At 41.4% G+C, this 17,390-nt stretch overlaps 1 protein-coding gene across 18 annotated transcripts in view; it reads left to right on the plus strand.

The window, feature by feature from the left end:
• Positions 1–17,390, plus strand: part of LMO7 (LIM domain 7) — a 218,547-nt gene that overhangs the window by 163,179 nt on the left and 37,978 nt on the right. For 6 of the 18 annotated variants that reach the window (XM_061435104.1, XM_061435106.1, XM_061435101.1 and 3 more), the window contains 6 exons: positions 82–360; positions 1,694–2,416; positions 3,441–3,470; positions 11,192–11,309; positions 14,356–14,498; positions 15,768–16,200. In XM_061435104.1, coding sequence (XP_061291088.1) covers positions 82–360; positions 1,694–2,416; positions 3,441–3,470; positions 11,192–11,309; positions 14,356–14,498; positions 15,768–16,200 — 1,726 coding nt within the window. Of the gene's footprint in view, positions 1–81; positions 361–641; positions 843–1,693; positions 2,417–3,440; positions 3,471–11,191; positions 11,310–14,355; positions 14,499–15,767; positions 16,201–17,390 lie in introns of all 18 variants that reach the window. The other 12 variants (XM_061435120.1, XM_061435107.1, XM_061435110.1 and 9 more) reach the window with 4 other exon arrangements.

Raw genomic sequence — 17,390 nt, forward strand, 5'->3', positions numbered from 1 at the left:
TGTGAGACAGAAGCATGCCTCTTGTGTTCTGTGTCACAAATTGCTCACGCAGTGTCTTAACTGGTTGGATGTTTTGAACAGTAACGAGAGGAGAACTTGGGGCACGAACGTGGAGAACTGGCCAACAGTACAAGAAACTTCAGATTCCTCTTGTTATTTGGAAGAGAACGAAAGCAAGAAAAGCGTTCCCAACACTGTAAAGGATGATCTTTACGTGCGAAAGCTAAGCCCAGTCATGCCAAGCCCAGGGAATGCTTTTGATCAGTTTCTTCCCAAATGCTGGATCCCAGAGGATGTGAACTGGAAACGAATAAAAAGGGAAACTTACAAACCGTGGTATAAAGAATTTCAGGGATTCAGGTTTGTCTTTGTGCATGTTTCTTTCATTCCAGTGTCCATTCGGTACCCTGACTGGGTGCATTCTATGTGGGCATTTTATGAGAGAGATTAATTTCCCTCCAGCATCTATAAACGTGTTCACTGGGGGTAAAAAAACAAAACCAAAAAAAAAACAGTTTAAATTTAGACTTTAGGATCTGGATTTTTAAAACTCTTCTATATAGCCAGAGCTGGACAGTATTTTTAGTTACATCATTCTTTGTTGTCTTTTCTCTTTCCTTTCTCTGTGTTACTCCAAGTAGAAGGAATTCAGACTCTGACGATGAGGACTCAGGCTCTGACAGAAGTGCCACCATTTTTAGTAGAATACAAAATGCAGATCATAGGCTAGACAGCAACTGTCAAAGACGTTCACTCCTGCTGGAACTGGCTACCAAACGGGCCAGAAACTCCTGGGACCCCCATGCAGCCAGGAGAACCCATGGTGTTTCAGATGAGCCCAGGTGTACCTGCCTGCATGAGCCCGCCTGCTTAGAGTCCAGCCTGTGACACCTGTGCCAACTTCTGCTGCCCCATTAACCGCTGACCGTGATGAGCTGAATCATGGATGCTCACTCACTCAATACTGAGTTATGAAAGCGTAACATATAATATCATGCTTTCTGTGCAAGTGTGTGAGCTTGAAAGTCTAATAGGATTAAATGTTCTTTAGCACAATCATGTTCAATAGTACAGAGTTACATGTGGCATCACCAGTTCTTGTTGAAAACCATTTAAAAAGGCTTTTTAGACTGCTGACCTAATTATACAGCTATGCTATGTGTGGAGCTGTGGAGAAAGGAAGTAACCTGTAGACAGACACTGGGCAGGCAAGACTGGTGAAACGCAAAGAAGAAATTCAACAGAGTTTTTAAACAAAGCTTCAGAGCATTGAATTTAATTTCTGCTGACCACCTGTGCCTCTTGCATAAAGCGTTCATTGCTCAGCTCTGGAAACCTTTCAGAATTGTTGCTGCTTCTCTGGGAAGGGAGTCAGGCCGTTGTGGCTGATGGGATGAGGAAGGGGTGGATGGAACAGTGTGTGTCAGGCAGGTTCACTCTTCCCATTGTAGCGCCGTCCCTTGGCCTCAATGATATCCACCTTTCTGAGAAGTAGACTCTGCTCTAATTTCATTAAATGGTATCATGGGTGATGGCATTAAATGCTGGTCTTACTTCCCAGCTAGAATCCCTCCCATGGCCCCCTTAAATAATTCACCCACAGGGACTGGCTAGTTAGTTGGTTTGCTGCTAATTATCTTTTCTCCCCAAACTTAATAAGATTCTCCCTTCCTTTTTCTTTCCTATGCTTCAGTCAGTTTTTATTACTTCAGGCCCTCCAGACATATTCTGATGACATCTTGTCTTCTGAAACAAATATCAAAATCGACCCCACGGCTGGCCCCCGGCTCATAACACGCAGAAGGAACCTCTCTTATGCTCCTGGGTGTGCACCGGGAGATGCCCTGGAGATGCCAGTCCTGGATCCTGACTTAGAGAATGACGACTTCTTTGTCAGAAAGACTAGGGCTTTCCATGCAAACCCATGTGTTCTCCGGGCTTTCGAAGACTTAAGAAGTCTGTCTGGGCAAGATGATCCTGTAGAGCGAGATATAATCCTGCAGTGTAGGGAAGGGGAACTTGTCTTTCCGGACCTCGAAAAAGATGATATGATTGTTCGCCGCATTCCAGCACAGAAGACGGAGGTGCCTCTGTCAGGAGGCCCTGATAGATATCAGCCAGTCCCATTGCCCGAACCCTGGATGCTTCCTCCAGAAATTCAAGCAAAATTTCTCTGTGTGCTTGAAAGGACATGCCCCTCGAAAGAAAAAAGTACTAGCTGTAGAGTGTTAGTTCCTTCCTGTAGGCAGAAGAAAGACGACATGTTGGCTCGTAAGATCCAGTCTTGGAAGCTGGGAACCGCGGTCCCTCCCGTCAGTTTCACCCCTGGTCCCTGCAGCGAGGCGGACTTACAGAAGTGGGAGTCCATCCGAGAGGCCAGCAGGCTTAGGCACAGGAAGCGGCTGATGGTGGAGAGGTCAGAGTGTGTTTGTGCAAGGATTACGCTTGTCGTGGATGGTCTTGTGTGACTTCCCTTGTTTGAGAAAGTAGCATCAGATTGCCCAGCTCTGCATGTCATGAGCTGTTTTGAAGTATCCCGTTAAAGCATTGATTTTGCTTTGAGAAAAATCAGATCTAGTTGTTGTGTGGAAAAAGTGCAATTCCATATTTGCACGTCTCAAAATCACTTCTCTGAGACCTGTTTAAGAAGGTGTGTATCTGCAAACAGTGCCCTTGGCCTTGAGGGAAGACTATGATATGCTTCTGCCATATGACATTTCACAAAGCTGTTTTCTGATTATGTTTACAAGACTTATTCTCACGTCCAGGCAATTCTGAAACACTCTGGTTGTAGTTTGGTTTTATCTGTTTCTTGTATTTCAGAGTACATGATTTTTGGTGTAAAAATGTCCCTTAAAATATGGCATTGCAAGTTTCATTTAACTTGATTTTGATGTCTGATTTTGACCCAGGCTTCTTAGACTATTGACGTGCGACTTTTTACATTGATGGTTTAAAGTTCAGTGCAAATTTTATTACAGTGCATGAATGTTATTTGCTGTCTGCTACACTTTACATGTATGTAATTATGGCCATTTTGACAATGAGTCTGCATTTACGTGTTATGCAACTTGCCGTTTTGATGAATGTTCAGTTTGTGGAACTTTGGGATGGACAAATAATGGGTTAAATGAAATTAATAGGCCTAAATCTAACTTCTGATTAGTTCCTGGCACAGCAAGTTTTTTGTTTGTTTCCTAAATGAATTTGTTCATTTGGTTCAAAGGAAAACAGGAAATTCTTTGTCTTGATCTGAATTCCTTGAGATATGAGATCAATGAGAATTGATCAATGAGAATGAGACATGATCAAGAATGTGACTGAAGAAGCAACCTTTTGAGATTTGTCCATCTCTAATTAGACTCTTGAAGATGTTGAATATTTAGAAACTAACACAACTAGAAAAACATGACTTAATTTTTGGTTTTCTGATTTCTTAGACTCTTTCAAAAGATTTATGGTGAGAACGGGTAAGTCTTGTGGTTCACAGTAAGAAATCTACATATTGTTTGTCCTTTGTGTGGTATGTCATTGCGTTTCTATCCTGGCATGACACTAAATGGGAATGTCTGTGCTGTGCATGAGACCTGAAACAGGGAAATTTTTTCCTAATTCTGCAACTGAACGGTCATATTTCTGTCTGAGTACCCAGTGCATGCAATGCTGTATGACAGCAATATTTTGTTTAGTAGAAGTTGAAAATTCAAATCCTGGTTTGTTTTTTTTTTGTCTTCTCCTCTAAGGAGTTGATTAAAAGTCACAAAAACACATACCTGAGATTAGGTTTATTTATTTTGGTATCTGATAGCTACATAGGCCAAACTTCTTGTTTCTGAATGTTGAAGCCCAAATAACTATATTTTAGAAAATCTTCAATGGAAAAAATATATTGGTATTTACTTTGAATTTAGAAGGCACATGGTTGGCATTATCTGTGTACTGTTAGTTCAAGGAGTGCTTCCTTAGTTGGGATGCTGAGTGGCATTATTTTCCCTCAGGATTTGGAAACATTTTCAAGATTCCTGACTCAGGTGAAATTTTATAACATAGCTGTGTTACAAAGCCAAATCAGACTTCCAAAGCTGCAAAAAATTAAAATATTGGTAGTTTCCATGTAAGGTACAAGGATTATACTTAAAACTGTTCCCACTTTATTTCTATAGTTGATCCTCTGTATCTGGGAATGCAGCTCCCAGAACCAGTGCTCTTGGATATAAAGGGGTTGACTGTTGGGTCATTTGACTCTGTCACCTGGCAGACATAAAATATTATACAAACAACCTTCTGGAAGTATTTGCTATTTTTCAAATAGCAGAATTAAAACAAATACTTTATAACTTTTCATATGCACTAGCAATGTATACTCACTCACTCTTAGGGCAGAATACCCAGGTGACTACATCTTAATATTTCACATCAACTTTCTGTAACTTTGTGAACCCAACTGCTAATAATTTTTGATCAAGAAGAAAATTGAAGTATGACAAATATTTTAATCTGCCTAAGCCTTAGGAGCTAAGTATCTTCCCCTACTGGAACTTACTTTATCTCAATGGTTCTCCAATTTTGATAGTTTTGGATAATTTTGATAGTGTGGAGATCTTAGAAGTTACTAAAATCACTTGTTGAGTAGCTCAGTTGTGTCTGACTCTTTGTGACCCCATGGACTGCAGCATGCCAGGCCTCTCTGTCCCTCAACATCTCCCAGAGTTTGTTCAAACTCATGTCCAACCGTCTCATCCTCTGTCGTCCTCTTCCCGTCCTCAATCTTTCCCAGCATTAGGGTCTTTTCCAAGAATCAGCTCTTTGCATCAGGTGGCCAAATTATTGGAGCTTCAGCTTTAGCATCAGTCCTTCCAATGAATATTCAGGGTTGATTTCCTTTATGATAAGGAACTAAAATCAACTAAATCAACTAAAATCACTATATAAAGCAATATAGCCATTCTAGATGTCAAGGATGTAATGGAGCAACGAGCAATTAATTGCCAGTAATTCTCAGCCACTGATGTTAAAAATCAGGCTCCAAGCGTGCTTTCAGTGTGCCTTGCAAAGATACGTTATCTCCTATCTGGTTCCTCATGTGCGCTTAAAACATTTCCATCAGGAGGGTGTACAAGGCAGTTTTTAGCATGACACTTAAGCATCTGCTAATCTCGATTCGTCATGGGAAAGCTGTTTTGATAAAAAATCTTTACAGCATCAAGCACTCTGAGTGATAACGTTCAGAAGAATTTTCATTGGTAAATAAGACTTTATAATGTAAGCAGGTTGTTTTTCTTAAAGGAAATGTGAATACACTGAGTCCAAGTACTTGATGGAAATGTAAACTTGTACAGCTATTCCAGTGACTGTACGTGCTCCCCCTTAGGGACACATTGTGTGACTGGTTTAAGAAAAGAAGAGAGAAACCCAAATGCCGAAGCTCAGCAAGCTAAGGATTTTTCTGGGCCCTAGCCAGCAGCAGCAGATGCCTTCTGTAGACTGTTTCAAGATTGCTGCTTGCATAGTACACTATTTGTTTTAAATTTTGTTCCCCATGCAGCTAACTGCCAGGATAACACAAATAAAGCGAGGTTGTCTATAAATGGAGACCAATGAATAATGCATGACTTGTCGAATAATGGAAAGTAATACAGATAGGCCTTTAGAAAACTCAGGTGCATTTTAGACCACTTGCAATCAAAAATCTATTATTTGGGGTTTAAAAGTTTTCTCTGTTACCAGTTTTTTCTTAAGTTGATCCACAATGAAAACAAAAATTTAAATTGAACTGAGTATAGACTTTTAGCCTAGAATTTGTCTCATGTTTATAAATATGTTTGTAAATGATTATAAACGTGAAACAAGTGATATTTCTGGGTGATATTTCTCTGGACACCTTGCATGTTTTCCAGCGTGGAATACTTACCTGGAAAAATCATTATTGGCCCATATCCTGTGATGGAAAATAACTGCCTGTAACTTGAACGCTTTCTTTTTGGTGAGAACCAAAGAGTTAAAGAGAAATGTGCATCACCCTTTCCAGCCTTAGATTGTTTATTTCTGGCTTGCTTTTTTATTTGGCATTGAACACTTGTCACTTTATTTTTAGTAAGATGCTTTGTATGTGGCTGTCATTTTCTCACGTGTGCTTTTGTGTTGCATGACTTGTCATATGTTTCCATGACATTTGAAAATGTGGTTATGATGCCTCTTGGCAGAAGCTGTTAATGACAAATTTGTAATGGTATATAGCTGTAATTTTGTAATGTGATTAATTAAGCCGTGGCATCTACTGTCAGTATCAACAGGAAATGAACAGTGATGCAAGGTGAAGTTATAATCAAAGTCAACTAAGATATGTGTATTTTACTTATGGGTTTTGGCCAAAAAAAAAAAAAATTCCGGAGAACTGTAAGGGCACCTGGACTTCCCTGATGGCTCAGCAGTGAAAGAATCTGCCCGCAATGCAGGGGACCTTGGTTCAACCCCTGGGTTGGGCAGATCCCCTGGAGAAGGACATGGCAGCCCACTCCAGTATTCTTGCCTGGGAAATCCCATGGACAGAGAAGCCTGGTGGGCTACAGTCCATGGGGTTGCAGAGAGTCAGACACAACTGAGCAGCTAAACAACAATAAGGGCACTTAAGACAACAAACAGGAAGGAAAAACCTAGTCAATGTGAGTTACTTTCTGAAGATTTTTCCACCAGGAGACATTCAGCAATGTTTGTAGACATTTTTGATAGTCACATTGGATGGGTTGAGGCAACGTTGCTACTGATATACTGCTATATGTTCTACAATACACAAGACTGCCCCCACAATAAATAATTTTCTCGCCCCAAAATGTCAGTAGTGCCGCTGTAGAGAAACACTGATAATAGGCTCTAAACCTATAAAGGAAAAGTCTTGTATGTTGTCTTATCAGTATAATTTATGATAATTCTAAAGTCTCTTTCCCAGGTTTTAGTATTGATTTGTGTTCAGAGAATTCCTGCAACAGTTAATGGAAATATATTTAGAGGTACATAAATAGATATATTCATATCTTTGCTAGAAAGTGGAGGACCCGAAACTGAGTATCATGGAATTGCTCTTTGCCATATAAGATTATCAGTGATTTTATATTTAGGAAATTTTGCTACATGTCAGTCCTTTTTGATCCCTTAGTTCTTAGATATTCATCTGTAAATTTCCTGAGACTTCTTTACAAAAATGCTTATTGTAACACTAGTCCCAGCATTGTGGGAAAAAAGAGTAAGGTTTTAGTGATCTTGTTTTATAATCTACTCCCCTTTTTTGCAAACTTCCCCTTCTTTTTCTCTTCACCCTAAATGCTATTTTTTTTAAAAAAATTATTCATCTGAGAATGCAGCATGTTAGACCTGTATTTTTTTGGAAAAAGTCCAAATGCAGTTCTAAACCAGAGTCTTTCCAAATAAGGAAATACAGAGGTAAATGAATTGCAAGAGAATTGTGATTTGCCAGTGAATAGTAATTCATTCTACTGATACAAAACATACTAGGGCTGTGTAGTCCTTTATAGTTTTCCCAAACAATCTTCCTGGGAATATCCATGGGACTTATTTTGGGGAGGTAGTCAGGTAGGTATTAAGTTGCATTTTAGAGACGTGGAGAAAGATAAATAGACTCTGTAGTTTTCCCTAGGATCTGCAGCTCCTGAGTTGGTAGAACCAGACTAGGGCTTCGTATAATGAGGTGATCGATGGAGACTGCTGGGCAGTCTTGTTGGCACATAGTAAGCCCTCAGAAGTTTGCTATTATGCTGTAAACTCTGATAAGGAAGGAAAGAATTCTTCATGATCTGGCTGAAAGGCTCCTACACTCAAAACGTTCTCGATTTTATCAGTGGGGCCTGGGGTGACCTCTCTAATTTGAAACTGCTTTGGGAGTCAGTTTTCAGTAGATCTCTCATGATCATATTTGCCTTAATAAGAACAGTTGCTGTATAGCACCAGATGGGTTTTTGAAATGCCATCAACATAAACTGACCCCCTTTTCCCAGCAAGTCCTTCCTGGTTTAGCCAGATCAGGAACTGAGACTGAGAAGAGTTAAATGATGTTTAGGGAGTGGGTAGGGGTGGGGAGGGAGGGAGTGGTGAAAATTAGATCCCTCTGTTGGGTCTTACTTCCTGTCTCATTCTGGTGCCTGGCACAACCTGTTTGGAATGTGCCAGGCTTTCTTGAGGTAACTTGATCCCAGGGAACACAGGGGGCTCACATTCCTGCCTTCCACAGGAACCTGTCTACTCTGGCCAATGTTTGGCTCATTTATTTATATTGGGGACCACCGAGGGCTTTCCTGGTGGCTCAGATGGTAAAGAATCTGCCTGCAATGCGGGAAGGTTCCATCTCTGGGTCAGGAAGATCCCCTGGAAAGGGAAATGGCAACCCACACCAGTATTCTTGCCTGGAAAATGCTGTGGACAGAGGAGCCTGGTGGGCTACTGTTCATGGGATGGCAAAGAATCAGACACAACTGACCAACTAACACTTGCTATGTGCCAGGCTCTGCTGTGGGCTCCCCAGGAGGGTGATGAGCCTCTACCCCATGATGACAGTGTTTTCTGAAAAGACACATGTTAAAGTTTCCCAGTGAAGGAGGGTAAGGACTGAAAGGGTCTGGATCTGCTGAGACTGGTCAGCCTTCCTCCCACCAAAATATTACTTAAAATACTTATGTTTCCAATTTTGTTCTGGAATTTCTGTAACCTCATGTGTTGGGCATCCAGATTCCCCTCATACCTTAGAGCTGAAAAGAAAATCTTTTTAGTGTCTTGTATTAGCTCATATAGCCTGATTCTTTGTAGTTACAACTTAAGTGAATTTATATTCTCAAATCAGGTTTTTGTATAGTCATACCCTGTTAAGTGGGCTTCCCTGGTGACTCAGTGATAAAGAATCCACCTGCCATGCAGAAGATGCAGGACATGCAGGTTCTATTCTTGGGTTGGGAAGATCCCCTGGAGGAGGGAATGGCAACCCACTCCAGTATTCTTGCCTGGAGAATCCCATGGACAGAGGAGCTGTGTTGAGAATACACCCTGGTGGAAGGAAGGAGGCTGATGATTCTAATAATCCAGGCAGGAGATAGGATGATTTGGATCAGGGTCATGAAGATAGAGGTGGTGAGAAGTGGCCACCCCCTAGATATATTTAGAAGGTAGAGGGGCAGAATTTCCCAATGGGATCAGTTACATGTGAGAGAATAAGGAATCTGGGAAGGCTCCAATATTTCTGGCCTTTGTCCTGGAAAGATGGAGTTGGCTTTTATTGAAATCAGGAAGATAGGAGAGGAATGGCTTATGGGATGAATGTGGATTGTAGGATGAGCATTCATGGTCTTGGTCTGTTCAGTGAAGTTTGAGTTGCCCATTAGACTTCCAAGCAGAGAATGAATAGTTGCATACATCCAACCAGACTATGGTAAGAAATCTGCCTGCAATTCTGGAATCCCAGGTTTGATCCCTGGGTTGGGAAGATCTCCTGGAGAAGGGAATGGCAACCCACTCCAGTGGCCTGGAGAATCCTGTGGAAAGGGGATCCGGATGGGCTACAGTCCATGGAAGTGCAAAGAGCTGGATGCAGCTGAGCACACACAGACACACACAACCAGACTGTAGTCTCACAGGGACCCTGAGGAATGAGTGGCATTTAAAAAGGAATAAATACTGTTGAAAGGGCTTTTAAGTTGAAGGAAAGAGTTCAGGAAAGACCTTCACTGCATCTGGAGGCTGAGTGATAATTTAAGGAGGTTTTTTAAAAGTCTGAGTAAGAGTTGATTGTGCTCTGATCTAGGGTATTGGCAACAGAAATGGAAAGAAAAAGACACTGAGTAAGAGGACCTGATAACTAATTGAACATAGGAAGAAGGGAGAGACAAAGGTGAAAAATGGCTCTCTGATTTTACATGTGAATGACTGGAGGGCAAGTAACACTATTAAGAGGAAAAGCAGGTTTGGAGACAAAATTTTTGGCTGTATCATGTAGCCAAATAACCATGTGTTTATAGTCATATGACTTACCGCTTAACAAAATTCTTTCTAGATACTGTTTCCATTGATCCTTTTACAATGGAGATTCCTAGGGGACATCTGTGCAGAGATGTTTATTTAAAAAGCAATTGGGATTGATTCAGAGAGACTGGTCCTCTGAGTCAGTCACTGACTGACTGGGAGTCACTGGCATAGAGATCGTTATTGAATTCCTGAGCTAGCTGGGCAAGTGTGTTATTAAAAAAGTGTGGTGATGGCAAAATCTTGGGGAAGGCTAATTTAGGGGCCCAAGAAAGAGGTGCAAAGCTATTTAAACAACTAAAAGGGGAGTCAGTTACAATGAAATAAAAGCAGAAGTGGTAGGAAATAATATTTTGGGTACCTCACACTCAAAAGCTTTGTGTCTCTTCACTCCTCAATATGCAGATCTGACCTCTCTTTCCAGGAGGTCTGCCTCAGTTTCCCCTCCTCTGATGTGTGTATAGCACACATTCCTGGGAAACACCCCACTCTACTCAAAGTATCCTAGTTTGAGCTCTTTGAGACCTAATCCACATTACATCCTCATGGCAGCAGTCACACATGGACAAAACAAAAACTGCCTTAATACAAAAGAGAATTATAATAGAGGTTATATAGTAACTGGGTGTTGGAAACCACTGTGGTCTTTGAGACCGAGCACGGTGCAGTGGTGGCGCATATCTGTATAGAACCCTTGAGAAGCAGCTGCAGACACACATGTCTTCATGGCATTGAACTTGAGGAGAAAATATCAGGTAATCTTTAAATAATTTAATAAGTACTCAGAAAAGGCAGCCAAACCTTAAAAGATTATCTCTGGAGGCGATAAAGACAGGTGGTTCTAGGGACTAATAATTTTTTTTTTCTAATGTAATCTTTTTCTGCATCGACTGCCCTAAATATGAACATCAGATTATGTTCTTCAGCATGGTTCAGGGTTCATTTAGCCATTCTGTGAAAGAATTCACATTTGGCTGGAGTGCTGGGCTCTTGTTTCTGCGTTTTGGAAAAACACCATTTATCTCTGTACTGCTATTTCTGTGATATCACGAAGCATCTAGGTAGTACCACGGAATTGTAGATGGAATTTCCAAATATAAGCCCAACCTTCCAGTTTTAACCTTGAATCCGGTCCCAGGAACCTTAGTTACTATGAGTATTTTTGTTGTAGGAGTAAGTCCTTGAGTGATGTCAGCGCAGAGGATATTCAGAGCTTGCGTCAGCTACGTTACGAGGAGATGCAGAGAATCAAGTCCCAGTTAAAAGAACAGGACCAGAAATGGCAGGATGTGAGTATGCTGCTCATTGGGAGATGGGGAGGATGTGTTTACTGGACTCTTCTTTCTTCTCCAAGAAGAGAGTCAGTATACTCAAGGGACGATTTTTCTTGATGGCAGATTACAGTTCCGTAGAAAATATGAGCAACTCCCTTTAAAAGAGTTTTAAACCCTTCAGCTCTATTTGTTGTATCTTAAAGGCCATTGTGAAACACAGAAGCTCCTTATCTTCTGATATTTTCTGTGGGTTCTCAATAATGAGAAGCTGCTTCCTCGCAGTGTGGGTAACTTGTTTACTTGCTCTGGTGGTTGCATTTGGGGTATGACTGTTAGTGATGCTCATGAAAGGGAAGACTTTGCTTAAGGTTTAGGGGGAGCAGGGAACCAGCACAGAGACTGGGAATTAGCCGGGAGAGATGAAAGTGTTCTTAGAGTTAATAGAGAAGGTTTGGGGAGAAATGTGAATGATAATTCAGTACTATTTTGGTTAAAAAAGTTATCAAATGTGAATCAAAATAAGATGTTTTCACAGAGCTGATGTATATCCAGATATCTATTTGGATAAAGATTTAATCTTTAGTTTTGTCCCTGGCAGAAGAGAGCTGTGCCTTTTTAAAAAGAGTCAATTGTTATAGGCCAAAGGAGTGTAGGACTTCCTTGGTAGCTCAGACAGTAAAGAATCTGCCTGCAATACAGGAAACCTCGGTTTGATTCCTGGGTCAGGGAGATACCCTGGGAGAAGGGATAGGCTGTCCACTCCAGTATTCTTGGGCTTCCCTGGTATCTCAGATGGTAAAGAATCTGCCCACAATGCGGGAAGACCTGGGTTCGATCCCTGGGTTGGGAAGATCCCCTGGAGGAGGGCATGGCACCCCAGGATTCTGGCCTGAAGAATTCCATGGACAGAGGAGCCTGGTGGGCTACCGTCCATGGGGTCGTAAAAAGTTAGACACGACTGAGTGACTTTCACTTTCACTGACACATATACACTGTATATATTTATGGGCTTCCCTGCTGGCACTGGTGGTAAAGAACCTCCCTGCCAATGCAGGAGACACGTCCCACTCCAGTATTCTTGCCTGGAGAATCCCATGGTCAGAGGAGCCTGGTGGGCTACAGTCCATGGGGTCGCAGAGTTGGACACGACTGAGTGATTTTCACTTTCACAGTTCACTCTCAAAGGAGTCTAAGGGGCTTCCTAGGTGGCGCTTGTGGTAAAGAATCTGCCTGCCAATGCAGGAGTCACAGGAGACATAAGAGATTGGGTTCAATCTCCCAAGTCAGGAAGATCCCGTGGAGTAAGAAGTGGTACCCCACTCCAGTATTCTTTCCTGAAAAATTCTGTGGGTAGAGGAGCCTGGCAGTCCATGGGCCACAAAGAGTCGGACATGACTGAGAGACTGAGCACAGCACCCAGCAAAGGAGTGTAAAGAGTTATAATAGATAAATGATACATAGCAGATCCAAAGAAATCTGAGGACAACTTTATGGTAAGAGGGCTGAGTGGTAGCATGAACAGAAGGGTCAGAGATAGTAAATCTTAATTTTCAAAGGAATGAAATATTAAGTAACAAAGATGAAACCCCTGCCTTGGCTGTGTTTCTAAACTCCGCTTCTTTTGTTTGGGATCTCAATGTCATTGTCAAGAAACAGAAATTCAGTGGCAGTTTGCCAAAATACATGTTGACTGGAGATGAAAGTGAGAGATATGGAGGGGTTATCCCTTCGGTTAAGTCAGATGAAAATTCATGCTAGTTCTCCTTCAGTCCTTCAGGACCGATGTGCACTGCTTTTGTTCTTTCTGGAAATAGTTCATATTGATTTCAGGCTCTTTTTTTTTTTTTTTTAAAGCAGGAATGGCCCTGCCTGCTCCCAAAGGGTGTAAACCAAACCTATTTTATGTGCCTGAGGGGGTGAGGATTTTTTTTTTTTTTCCTTCAGTCTGGAACTTTGCATAAGGCTGCAGTACCACTAGAGTTCTCAGCGTGGGACTTCTCTGGGTGGCACAGTGAAGTTGGTACCATCCAAACTGGCCTAACCCCCTGAATGTCAGAACCAGCTTAGGCCTCCAGGACTAATTTTAAAGATGAATCAGGTTGAGTGTCCCAGGGGTCACTCCCAGGATGTGTCCTGGATGGATGTATGGGAAAAGATAGCCACTGCTTCCTGTGTGATCTTCCTTATCGCTCTGTTCTTACGGGGAGTTGAACTGCTTCGAAATCGTATTCTTGAGTCTTTATTGTTCAACAGCTCAGTCATGTCCGACTCTTTGTGACCCCATGGACTGCAGCAAGCCAGGCTTCCCTGTTCTTCAGTATCTCCTAGAGTTTGCTCAAACTCATGTCCGTTGAGTCCGTGATGCCATCCAGCCATCTCATCCTCTGTTTGGCTTCCCGGTTAAAGCCTTTCCACACCTGGCCCTCCCCTCCCAGGGTAGAATTGACCACTCTCCCTATACACCCCTGACTCTCTCGTGCAATCCCTTCACGTTCGTTGTGGAACTTTATTTACCTGTCTGTCTTTCCCCTCTAGACTGAGAGTTCCTCTAGAGGAAGCACACTTCATTCGTCTGTGTGTTTGTGGCCCCGTTGCCTCCACGTAGGGACCGACCTCTGTATTTGTTCCACGTGTATCTGTATACTTAGCCATGTTACAGTCATGTTTCTGTTCTAGGTTGACTAATGAAACATGTCATTTCACGTAAGAACCAGATGATTGGAGTGAGATGAAAATAAATTTGAAACAGTTCCCGACCTTTCTGACCTGGCATCTAATTACAAGCGTTTAGCATTCTTTGTGAAACGGGCAGCAAGGCAGGCACTATCTGGGAAAACAAAAATGGGCTCTGTCTTATTAGGTCAGGGCTTTTAGACAGACGCAGGAGCTAAAGCCTCGGTACAGAAACGCTGGCTATAAAAAGCAAAATTAGGGCACCTTGGCATCGAGTTGGAGTGAATAGTTTTAGCGACGTAATGGGATCCTCTGGCGTGCACTCACTGCTGGAGAGGGTGTGTAGAAATTCAGGTGTGCCTGGGCTAACGTGATTTTCCTCTGTCAGGACCTTGCAAAATGGAAAGATCGTCGGAAAAGCTACACTTCGGATCTGCAGAAGAAAAAGGAGGAGAGGGAGGAGATTGAGAAGCAGGCTCTTGAGAAGTCGGAGAGAAGATCTAAGACGTTTAACGAAATGCTGCAGGACAGGTAATGAGACCGAATGCATCTCAGGGTTGGGGAAACCAGTGTTAGATATTTTGTGTAAGGGTTGTGAGCTGTACTTGTGCACCAATATTAGATTGTCATCAAATATGCATAAGCCTTTGAGCGTTTTGCTCTGCAGTGAAAAAGCAAAGTACTGCTGTAATAAGTAGTGATTTGAATTAATGAAAGGCGTACTTAAAAGTGGTATTCCTTGTTCCTTCCTTACACACTGTATGTTTACATGCAGAATTGGCTAGTGTTGGCTATCTTTGCAAAAATAAACAACTTTTTCCTCCTTTTAAAGTAAATTTAAGAATGGAATGGTTAAAAAATGGTTCTCATTCTTAACTAAATTGTGTAAAATGTAACAAAGTTCTTTTTCACGTTGGCATGGTGCAATTAAAATTGTATTTTTAAAGGAAGACTATATAAACATCACTGTGGGGGTTTATCTTTTGCTTTGCAACATAACAGGATAAAGGTCCAGTTAAACTTGCCTGTGGAGCAGTTGCTCCATGAAGCCTTGAGATATTTACAGGTCAGGGAGAAGGCAAATATGCTTTAAGGAGAATGTCAGAAAGGAAATATGCTGTCAGGTGAAATTAAACAAAGCTCCTTTGTCCCTAGAAGACAATGGTAAACACTTTCATTCACTTGAATGCAATGCAGTTGGCTTGAGATGTACTCCTTACTGAATGGTAGCCAAGAGACCGTTTCATCAATCTCTCTGAAAATAGGAATGGTGACTCTTAATCTGCCATAACTGTCCATGCAAATTCTACCAAGCTGTTTGAAATCAGCTTGATTTCTAACTTGATCTTATTGAAAGTCTGAATCTTTTGTGGCCTTCTATTTTTACAAAATGATTGTAAATTGTATACAGGAACACTCTCAACCCTGTTAAGAAATCTGCATCTTTGGAGGGTTCAAATTGGTTGTCAGTTATCTTTAAAGTATGTTATGGAACTTTGAATAATCTCTTATTTAAAATTTTCTTATTTTCCTGTGAAAATCCTTTTACAATCGCAAATACTTCAGAGATTTTTCTTAGCCTCTTTAAGGGGAAAAAAAAAAGTCAAGCTCTTAATCCTTTGTGTGATGTTGAAAAATTCACATGTATTTATTCTCACATTCTGTTTATTACATTATTATATTAAGTCAGCCATCTTTTTATTCCCATCCTTTTTTATATTCATGACCAAAATAACATGTCTCTCCACCTCTGAGTGTCAAATGCATAATTTTGTGGTTGTGGTGTTTCTTTCTGCTAAGGGAATCCCAAAATCAGATGTCTACAGTTACATCGAGGAGGAGGCTGTATTCTTTTGATGACGGATTGAATGAAGAAAAGCGTCCCCCTGTGCCGCCTATGCCAGAAACCTATTCCCAGAGTGAGAGAGTAGAAGAGAAAGGAACAACTTATCCGACAGAAATTCCTAAGCAGGATTCTACAACTTTTGCGAAAAGGGAGGCTACTGTCACAGCTGAAGTCCAGTTTCCTTCTAGAAGCCCCGTGGAAGAACAGCGCCCAGCCTCCTTGTCGTCTCAGCATTCGCTGAATACACAAGTGGAGTCGACTCGAGTTTCAGCAACTCTCCCCAGAAGTTACCAGAAGACCGATGCGGCCAGGTTAACCTCTGTGGTCACACCGAGACCCTTTGGCTCTCAGTCAAGGGGAATCTCATCTCTCCCAAGATCCTACACGGTAAACGTGTTCCCCGTTCCCTTGGTCTGTTCCCCAGCACAAAACACTGGTGAATTTGTGCAGAAGTTTCTGTTAGAGATAATATGTAAAGTATTTTAGATTCAGTGGACATTTAATGTTTAAAATACAGCAACAATGCAGAACTGATTAAATTTCAAATTCAGTGAAAGTAGAGCTGACACATTTTTAAAAATAAACTACATCCTAAGGCAGAGCATTTACTTTAAAAAAAAATTTTTTTTTTAGTTTTTAGAATTTATTTTAATTGGAGGATAATTATAATATTGTGATCGTTTTTGCCATACATCAACATGAATTGGCCACTGTGTACATGTGTCCCCCCCATCCTGAACTCCACTCCCACTTCCTTCCCCATCCTATCCCAGAGCACCGACTTTGAGTGCCTTTCTTCATGCATTGAACTTGCCCTGGTCATCTGCTTTACATATGGTAATATACGTGTTTCAATGCTATTTTCTCAAATCATCGCACCCTCACCTTCTTCCACAGAATCCAAAAGCTGGTTCTTTACATCTCTGTCTCTTTTGCTGCCTTGCATATAGAATCATTGTTATCATCTTTCTAAATCCCATATATATGCATTAATATACTGTATTGGTGTTTCTCTCTCTGACTTACTTCATTCTGTAAATAGGCTCCAGTTTCATCCACCTGTGGTACATACACACAATGGAATATTACTCAGCTGTAAAAAGGAATGCATTTGAGCGTTTACTTTTTAGTGTCATATTTTCTCAGATGTATCTATTTTGAGTACTCTGTGTGTGCTCAGTTGCTTCCAGTTCTTTGTGATCCCATGGGCTGTAGCCCGTCCGTGAAATTCTCTAGGCGAGAATACTGGAGCGGGTTGCCATTTCTTTCTCTAGGGGATCTTCCCACCTCAGAGTCTCTTGTACCCCGTGCATCGGTGGGCAGATTCTTTACCACTGCACTGCCTGGGGGCCCCATTGTGAAGTCTTAGGTTGTACTATATGAAGTTGCCAGTAGTTCTTTTTGACCTATAAAACAGCAATTTCATGCGGTTTAACCTAAATATTTTCAGGTGATTATGCCCAAATTTTCTATGTATCCTCATTTCCCACTTCATTAGAACTTGATACACTTGAATGTAGTTATTAAAATGTATCTCATGGTTCAAAAAAATACATATTTTGTTGGGATTTTAAAGA

Source organism: Bos javanicus, chromosome 12 (genome assembly GCF_032452875.1).
Source record: "Bos javanicus breed banteng chromosome 12, ARS-OSU_banteng_1.0, whole genome shotgun sequence".
Lineage (NCBI taxonomy): Eukaryota > Metazoa > Chordata > Mammalia > Artiodactyla > Bovidae > Bos > Bos javanicus.